At 50.2% G+C, this 9,374-nt stretch overlaps 1 protein-coding gene across 1 annotated transcript in view; it reads left to right on the top strand.

Moving 5' to 3' along the window:
• Positions 1-6,040: 6,040 nt before the first annotated feature.
• The window catches only part of PARP8 (poly(ADP-ribose) polymerase family member 8), a 158,424-nt gene continuing 155,090 nt past the window's right edge, over positions 6,041-9,374 (top strand). The window contains exons 1-3 of the mRNA XM_084801645.1: positions 6,041-6,208; positions 6,309-6,410; positions 7,394-7,448. Coding sequence (XP_084657771.1) covers positions 6,100-6,208; positions 6,309-6,410; positions 7,394-7,448 — 266 coding nt within the window. The 5' untranslated portion in view covers positions 6,041-6,099. The remainder of the gene's footprint in view (positions 6,209-6,308; positions 6,411-7,393; positions 7,449-9,374) is intronic.

The raw sequence follows: 9,374 nt of genomic DNA, 5'->3' as shown, positions 1-9,374 counted from the left end.
CCCAAACCGCACACACACTGAGTCCAGTTCACTTCTCTGGACCCAAATGGGTCTTTCGGCCTAATCCACGCACTTAGTCCAGTTAGCACTGAGTCCAACCAGGGTCACTGGCCCAAACCACACACTGAGATCCCCGAGTTCAGCTAGAGTCCCAGGGCCCAAATTGCCCACTAAGCTCAGCTAGCGACTCTAGGCTCAAACGCCCGCTGAGCTCAGCCAGAGTCTCAGAGCCTGAACCGCCCGCCGAGTTCAGACAGCTCTGGGCCCAAATCGCACGCCAAGCTCAGCTAGAGTCTCTGGGCCCAAACCACCGGCCAAATTCAGCAGAGGCTCAAGGCCAGGACTGTGCTCCAAGCTCAGCCAGGGACTCTGGGCCCAAACAGTGTGCTGAGTTGTGCTGTAGTCTCAGGGGCTGAACTGCATGCCAAGCTCAGCTAAGGACTCTGGGCCTATTCCGTGTGCTGAGTCCAGCCAAAGTCTCAGGGCCGGGACCGCGTGCCGAGCTCAGCTAGAGTCTCTGGGCCCAAATCGCGCTCTGAGTCCAGTTTGGTTCTCAGGGCACGAGCCACGTGCTGAGTTGAGCTGGGGTCGCAGGGCCCAAATCGTGCACTGAGTTCTGCTAAGGTTGTGGGGCGCAAATCTTGCATCAAGTCCCCTCTCCCGCAGCAATTCCCACCGGTCACCATGTCAGTCGTCTCTGCCAAAGGGTTCCCAGCTGCAAACCTCAGCCGCTGCCGCCGCCGCTCTGGTCCAAGAACACCCGTGCTCCTCCCGTGTGCAGGGTATGCAGGTTTTCTGTATTTGGGTCCTTTCGAACTGTGGAGTACTCCTGCTGTAGTGGGGTGGGGAGCTCGGTGTTCCTGGTTCAGAATTCCGTGCAATTCCCTGAATCTTTTACTGGAGCTTCTAAACACGGTTCACGCTGCTCGCCGCCATCTTGGATCCCCTGTACTTTTTTTTTTTCTTAACTCCTAATTTTCTTTTATAGTCTCTTTAGCTCTCCAGCCTCTGTCTTCAGCCCTCTGAACTTTATGTCCTTCTCTGGCATTTTCATTTTTGCTTCATGGAAGGCTACAACCTCCCATCTTTTAGCAAGTATTTGTTGAGTGCAGTCTCTTTCACACATCAGCTGAAATAGAGGAGAAAGGCTGACAAACAGAGCAAATGACTCAGGTTCAGAGCCTCTTAAGAAATGGGGAAAAAAACGTAAGTGTAGTAGGTGTTGTTAATGTGGCAAGCCCAAAGTACATGCACCAGCTAGAGGCCAGCCTGTCCCTGTTAAGTGTCATGCTGTGATCAAACCAGGCAGATTGAAGACAACATTTCTTTGATATGATTAATTTCCTGCAGAAGGTACGTATTACCCTAGGTGCAGTCTTGAGAAAGAGAGTCGATGGTGCGCGCATAATTTGATTTTTGTCTTTTTTCAGTTCTGTTGTTGTTATTTGTTTTTAATCAGCTTCTCACTGTTCAGTGCAAGGTGGCTGGGAACTCACTATGTGGCCCAGTCTTGCCTCAAACTTGTGTGCCTTCTGCCTTAACCTCTCATGTGCTATGAATACAAGTAAGCAACACCGCAACTGGCTGAAATGAGTTTTTTCCAGACTAGCAAAACATCTGTAAGTGCTGTACTCTCCCTATATTCACATGGTCCCTAAGCGTATCGGTGGATGCTAGAATCTCGATTTAGCATAAATTACCAGAGTGCTTCTTCATCTGCTAGCCAACACTGCCTGCCCAGGAGACAGGCCCTTGATCCACAGTGGGCAGATCAAGCCTTCCTCCCTCTAGTCAAATGATACATGTGTGAGATTAGCAGAGAAAAGGATTCCCCATAATTTAAGAGAATATCAACACCAAGGAACAGAAAAAGGAAGAGCGTATGTTCTGAATGTCTAGTTCAGTTCCTGAGGGCGCTGATTTCTTGCGTTCTTTTCTCTAACATACATAGGCTTACAGAGTCCATCAGTCCACAAGCCCCTGTCCAGTCTCTTCTGGATTCAGTTAGAGTTTGTCCATGAAACCAAATGGCTCCTGACACAAATATAGTGAGTCCAATACGGCAAGGCTAGATTGTGACTGCCGGGAAGAGAACAAGGCACCCAGAGACAGGCAATTCTTCTCACAGTTCCCTCAGGGTTTCTAGGCAGTGTCAGATGCATCGGCTTTACAGCTGTGAACCAAAGGATAGCTCTATTCTGGGGAGTGACAGGTTACTCATGACCAGGTCATCTAAACAATATGGCAGAAACGATGGAAAACTGTTCAATTGTATATGGGAGAGAGAGAGAGAGTGCGCGCTAAATTTTTGCTCACTAATTTTATTTATTTGTGTATGTTTATCTCAATTTCTGCCTCTAACTGTTAAGGGATAGGAGTCTTTGCTGTGTCGGGTAGGAACAGTGAGATTTTATATGATTAAAAAAATGAGGTTGTAATTTAGCAGTAGAGGGCTTGGTTAGCAAATGCAATGCCAAGCACTGCAAAACAGACTGCAACAAGAACAGTGAGAGGGATTGTGCTTGCCTGTGACGCTGAGGCTGAGGCAGGGGTATCGCTGAGAGTTTCAATCTAGCCTGGATTATAACCTAGGAACTGACCTATCCAAGCAGGTAAGAGATCTTTGCCAGAAGACTAAGCATGCTGAAAAGGAGAGCGATGGCTTAGAGTGAGTGCTGCTCTTTTGGAGGACCAGAATTCTATTCACAGCACCTACACCAGCCTGCAGCTCCAGCTCCAAGCGTTGCAATGCCATCTTCTGGCCTCCAAGCAGGTACAGATACGTACAAGTAAAAACTGAAAAGATAAAATAAGGAGATTGAGAATGGGCTCAAGACAAAGAGGAGAATCTGTCTGTAGGCAAGAGTGAATTATTTTATTTAAGTCTAGCCCACAATACTGACCTTTTGATATAAATTTTACGAAAAATTATGTGAAAGATATGCATAATGTACACATGCTGATTTTGTTGTTGTTGTTGCTCCAGACTTAAATATATTTAAACATATCACACCTACGGGCCATGGCCAAGGTGAGATTAACTTTAAAACAAAACCAAAACAAACAAAACAAAGAAAAATAAAGAAACAAGAAAGAAAAAAAGGAAGGAAGGGAGGGAGGGAGAGAGGAAGAAGAGTTGGGCACGGTGGCTCAGATTTGTCAACATAGTGAGTTCCAGACCAGCTGTGCCTACATAGAGAGACCCTGTCTAAAAAAAAATAATAATAAAAAGACACAGACATCCTGATTGGTAGCCTGAGTAGGATTGTAAGATGCCTTAAAGGTATTTCTGGTTCTTACGCAGTTGGAACCCAGGCCTCTGGCCAGACAACTCTATGACCAACTCCTGTAAGCTGATGTTAAGCCTCTGGTAGTTTAGAGCTCATAACAGAAGAGGGAAGTCCTTGTAGGTTTAGGGGTGGGAGATAAGGAGAAGAAAGTGCTTTTGCCATTTGAGATGACGACAGCAAAGCAGTCAGGGAGGACTTGAACCTGGGTCCTAATCAGGCCTCATCCAAAGGAAGGACAGTTGCTGTGGTGGCTGTGGTTGTAGTGGGTCTGGGGAATGTGGAGGTGTCATCCTTTCAACCTCAGGGGGGACGGCTATACAACATGCCATGTTTCTTGTCTGCCAGGTCAAGGAGTTGGGACGCGATCTCTTACTTTTGATGTGGTTAGAACTGCATCTGTCAGGGAGGACCGTCAGACCGTCCGACTCTCTCAGACGTCATGTCACCACTGTCAGGACCAGAACCGAACAGAACGGAGATCTGAATCCTTTCAATTACTGTTTAGAATCGGGCTGATAAAGACGCTGACTGAAACGGCTGTGCCTTATAATAAAAGGCTGCAAGGAACAGCTTTTCATGAGTTCAGCCAGCACTGAGGTCTTGAAGACGGCATAGAGGAAGCTCCCTCTATAATGGGCATCGCTAGAGCCCTGTAAAATATTGTTAAAGAAATGTTATTGGCCATGATGGGTCTTTGTGGGAAAGCACCCCTTTTAATGGCGTGCTGGGGACTAGGGTTGGCGGATAACTTAACATTGCAAGCTTACAATACCCTGCCTTGACATCCTGGCTGCCTTAAGCACAGGATTATCCGCCAAGCAACCAGCCCAAATGCTCATGTCCTGACTACTTGCCACTCTAGAGGCTCCTCTGGAGCCTTGCAGAAGCTATACTGCAACCACCACCTTCTCAGACGTGAGTGTTTCAAACCTGATCTCCTGCCACCACGTCTTGGTAAACTCTAGGTACATGTGAAGCCTTCTCCTCCCCTTCCAGATGGAGACTAGTCCCCCCAGTGATGCATCCATCAGAAGGCCTGTGACTGGTGCTCACACAGTCCTGTATGAAGAACTGCTAGCATTAATTCATACACTATCAATCGCACCCCCTTTTCTGGCTATGTAATCAGGTCCTTCTTCTCACATTACACCCAGGAGAAAACAGCCCCCCTTCACTGCCCCTGCCCCGCCCCCCACCCCCCAGCCCAGACTGTAGGGAAGTCTTCTCAAGCAAGTCAGTGAAGGAAAACTGAAGGCCTTGGGTGGCCCATGGAAGAGTTCCGGAGTGTTGTCATGCCTCAAGGAATCTGAGCAGCCAAAGGCCTGGACTGTCTCACTTGTCAGCTGTAAGGCTAAGGATCCTTGTGTCCAGAAGTAAGTTTCTGGAGATTCTAAAGGGCTTGAAACTATAATAATCCTCTGGGTTTGTTTTTTAAAGCCCCTCGGGTGAGGGTGGGGCTCACTCAGGCTTGGCAAACACAGGAAGAGCTTCTCATCCACTCATTATTCCAATCGGGAAGATTAAAAGGCTCCCGACCGACCGATTGGTAACACCTTCTATATTCCAGACACTACTTGGGTCTTGTAATGCAACGCAAAATAAGCATGATCCTGCCATGGGGCAGCTTCTCAGTGACGATGCTACAGAAAAGTGCTTGGTGGGGCCCCATAAGCTTACTGCAATAAAAGAGGGCCAACTAAGCGTAAGCTTGAGACAGGGCAGAAGCGAAGATCTCAGTATGGCCTTCCTGCTCAGGAGAACAGGGCTGTTGAAGCTTTCCCTCGGCTAGCCCGCAGAAAAGTGGCTGTTGAGTGACCCCCAAGCCAGGTATCCCTCACCCTGGAAGACCCTGGCACGTTCCAGCTGCGCCTGCCAATTTCTTATGAACAAAGCTAGGAGGGAAGAAGCAAGAGTTTGGAGTCTCTGAGAAAGGGATTCGTTTTCTAAAGAGCTCCCCCAAAAGGTTCAGGATTCAGAACTTCAACCTTGAAGAAACAACAAAACAAAACAAAACAAAAACAACCCCCCACTCCTCCAGCAAAAATTCAAGCATTAAGGAATCGGGAGCGTGCTCCGGGAGTAATCTCCAGCCTTTCTCCTTCTTGCCTGATGTGGTTACAAGGAAAGATTTGTTCACTTTATTTATTTTTAATTCGTAAAGATTTTTTCCCCCATTTCTCCCTCCCAGCCACTCCGGCTTGGGTTTCCATATGACTCATAATTCCTTCTGAAAGTGGAGTCGAATTCATAAAAGTGGTGGAAAAGGGGGGTGGTGGTGGTGGTGCGGGAGAGGCTGGAAGCCCCAGGGAGTCTTCACTACCTCCACTGTCACTCAGTTCCCGGCGGCGCGAGTGGCGGTCAGGGGTGGGGGGGTGGGGAAATCCAGCCTGCGCGGATGGCGGATACTATTAAAGCCCCAGCGGCGCGCAGCCGGGCCGGGTGACCGGGCGGCGGGTGCGGGAGGGTCTGCGGCGGGCGGGCGGCGCTGCAGCAGCCTGGGCACGGCCGCCGCCCGCGGGCGCGAGTGTGCGCGGGTGTGGGAAGGCCGGCGTGCGGGCCGCGAGGGGTGTGCGCGCGTTGAGCCGGAGCGGGGCTCGCCCCTCGCCGGCGCCTGGCGCTCCACGACTGCCCATCGCTCTCCAGCTGGTCCCCGGGGGGCCCCCTTCGGCCGTCAGTCCGGGCGGGGCGTGGGGGGTGGTGGGGTGGGGAGGGAGAAAGTGAGACTCGGTGTCATCACCATCCATTGTCAGAACCGGAGGAAATTGGAATCCAGCAGCGGCGAGCAGCAGCTGGGCGGTCACATCTGGGAATGCAAAGCCGACCTCCCCCTCCTCCGCCTCCTCCTCCACCTCCTCCTCCTCTCTCACCCGGGATCACTTCCGAAACCACTTCGCCTTCTGCCCCTGCCTCGGCCAGAGGTTTCATTTTTTTTTTTAAAACTGAATATTTACGAAAGCTGGAAGCGTGCGAGGGGGGTGGGGTAGGGGAGGTTGGAAATAGCGGCTGCTTCTTTTCCAGGGATTTATTTAATGGGGATGTGTTCAAGGCAAGAGAGAATTCAGAAGGATATCGACGTCGTGATCCAGAAGTCCAGAGCCGAGAAAGACTGCCTGTTTGCAGGTGAGTTCTTGCCTCCTGGATCCTGGGACCCGGAGCCAGCACCTACCCCCACCCCCCAACCCACCTCCCCACCTACCCCCGGCCAGATTTCTGACCGCGACGCGTGTGGCTTCGGGGTGTGGGGCTGCCCAAGTCCCCGTTCCGGGTGGGTTTTGGAAACAGCTGCAGCGGCGTTAAGCTGGAGCCCCAAGGGGAGGTGGGGCGCGAGCCTCCCTACCTCCTTCAGCCCCCAAAGCCCCGTTCAGGCCAGGGCAGCCTCCGGGTCCGGGGGGTAGGACCCGCGCGAGCGGAGCGGAGGGGCCGGGAGCTGGATTATCAGCTACCGGCGGAGCCCGGAGCATCCAAGCCTTGCTTCCCGGGCTCCGGCAGCCCCGGGCCGAGCCCTCCGGCTTTGTGCCAGCGGCCGAACGGCGGCCGCTGGGAAGGGACCCGCTGCGCTGCTCCGCCCGGCGCCGAGGCCCCCGGAGCAGGCAGCGCTGGGCCGAGCTCCCGCCCCCTTGGCCGCACCGAGAGAGCGCACTGGACACCGCCCGGGGTGTGTGTGTGGGGGAAGGGATGGATCCCCCGGGGGCTCCGGGAGCCACGCTGGCCCAGCCTTGGGGGTGGGGGGTCGCTTTGCGTCCATCTTTGCTTCCCCCCCCCCTCACCCCCCGGAGGCCGAGAGCAGTTCAGGCTCCGCATCCCGAAGCCTGGCAGGGGCTGCTTCCGGCTGCCTGGCTGGGGAAATTCCCGCCGTTGCCATGGCACCCGGCACTTGTTGCGGGGGGCGGCCTCCCGCTGCACCCCGCGGGGTGATCCGCATCCCCTCCCGCACCGCACCTCCGGTCACCCCCAAGCTCTACAGCCTTCGCTTCCCTCCCGATTTGGGGGCCTCCTTGGCTCAGACGAAATGGCAGGTTCAAGACAGAATTGGGGTTGAAAACAAAAAACAACAAACAAAAACACAACCCATGGGTGGCTTTTAACACGACTTTCCGTTTCAGATTTCAGATACTCAGACTCCACCTTCACTTTCACCTACGTCGGCGGCCCCAAAAGGTATTTGTGCATATAGAGTTGTTTCATTTCCTGTTCACAGGCTCGTGTTTCCTTTGTTCCTTAGCGTGTTCCGTGTTTGGGTATTTTGCTTGTTTGCTTGAATCTTGGGGCTGCTATCTATCTGCGTTCCTAGCCTGATGTCTCCAGATCTTATATAGCAGAGGGGAAAATAAATGTTTTTGTTTTGTTTTGTCTCTTTTTTTCTTCTTCTAAAGCTATGCTGTGCAGGCGATGAGCAGAAGAAACAGTTCTGCCACAGTAGTAGATTGCTCTTTAGTTGTTCTGGATTTGACACAGGCGATCCAGTGCAAAATTGGAGTATTGAGCTTGGAGTGAAATACGTGAAAGACATAAAATGTCACAAAATAGTTGAGCACCGGTGGTGATTTTCTCGATGAGTTGGGGCTGTGTGTTTCCGTTTTCCGGAAGGTTGACATAAGCATGTGGTCTGCCAGTTTTCCATACGTGTTCTTTTTCCTCCCCCATGGAGTGGTTGTTTTGGTTTTCACATTTAGTTGTAGAAAAGACTTTGGCGAGTTACATGTAGCTGGAGTGTATGACTTTTTCTTTTGAGGAAGAATGAGAGATAAGTATTCTAGTAGTAAACTGTCAGGGCTTTGATGCCACCTATATCCAATTTTGTACTGAGAAAGTAGAATTAGCTTCAAAAGTTTCTGCGCAAACACACCTTGCTGTCTCTGGTGGTGGTGGTGGTGGTGGTGGTGGTGGTGGTGGTGGTGGTGTGTGTGTGTGTGTGTGTGTGTTTAGAGTTTTCTCCTTTTCTCCTTTTAGGGAAAACCGGTTTAAAAGAGCTGTGGCTACTGACTTAGTCTATGGGGACTCTTCAGGCTAACCCCGTTGTTAGGAGACATTCAAAATAGCTTTGCTACATTCCAGACTATCTCTTAGCTAATGGAAGCATTTATGAACATAACAAATTGCAAAGACGCTTTCATCTGTAAATATCTTTAAAGCTTGACATGATTGTGTACCTTTAAAATACTTAGCCTTCATGTTGCATCGTTCATCTCCAAATAAAATAAGATCTTAGTTAGTGTGCTTATCCTGTACCACAGTACAGTCCCCCCCGAGTCCTAGAATTGCCACATCGACTGACTAGCTGAGCATGGACCAGCAAATTATCAAGCTCCATTGTCTTTTTGGGGGAGAGGATACATTTCATTATTTCTTAATTTCTGAGAGTACCATCATTTTTGTAATTATGGATCAAATTAAATTAGAGGATGTTTGATTAAATTAACACTGCTCCTACACTTAATATCCAAAGGACGTTTAGTATATGATTAATATGCTCTTGGATTATTGTAAGGGCTGAAACATGCTATGTGGTGGTCATTGAAAACATACCCAGGCAATCAGGTGGAGCCAGCTGTCACCTCCCTTTTAGTGGAGTGTGGCCACAGGAATATTCTTAAGTGGGCCTTTCTTTAACGTGTGTGTGTGTGTGTGTGTGTGTGTGTGTGTGTGTGTCTTTCCTCTGCGGCCCACGCTGGCCTAGAACTCAAGGTGCTGTCTTATCTTCCCAGGTGCTGTGATTTCTGCTAAAACTCTTGTGGTCCCAGTGTTTGTGAGGGGTGTGTGTATGGGGGAGGGGGGCACACTGTGACTTTAACTCTTCCATCTGTTAGATGCTGCAATTAAGATTCTTTATAATCAATTACTGAGCGGGAGTTCAGTAGGTGGAGGTGGAGAAGTTATGAATGTCTCCAGGATCAAGTCTGAGGTGTTGGGATGAATAATTAACTAATTAAGGTAACATCAGTTTTCACTGTAGAGACAAGCACCATGACGGCTTTTTAAAATACGTAGTGTTTCCTTGGCTATGTGGTTCCATTAAGAGGTAATGTGTTTCCTTTGTGCTTATTTAAATATATGGGGCTCGTGTGCATAATGTGGAAAGAAAAA

Source organism: Acomys minous, assembly GCF_964271855.1.
Source record: "Acomys minous genome assembly, chromosome: 11".
Classification (NCBI taxonomy): Eukaryota; Metazoa; Chordata; class Mammalia; order Rodentia; family Muridae; genus Acomys; species Acomys minous.
The sequence above is the reverse complement of the archived record's forward strand: the minus strand, read 5'-3'. Positions and strand labels throughout refer to the sequence as shown.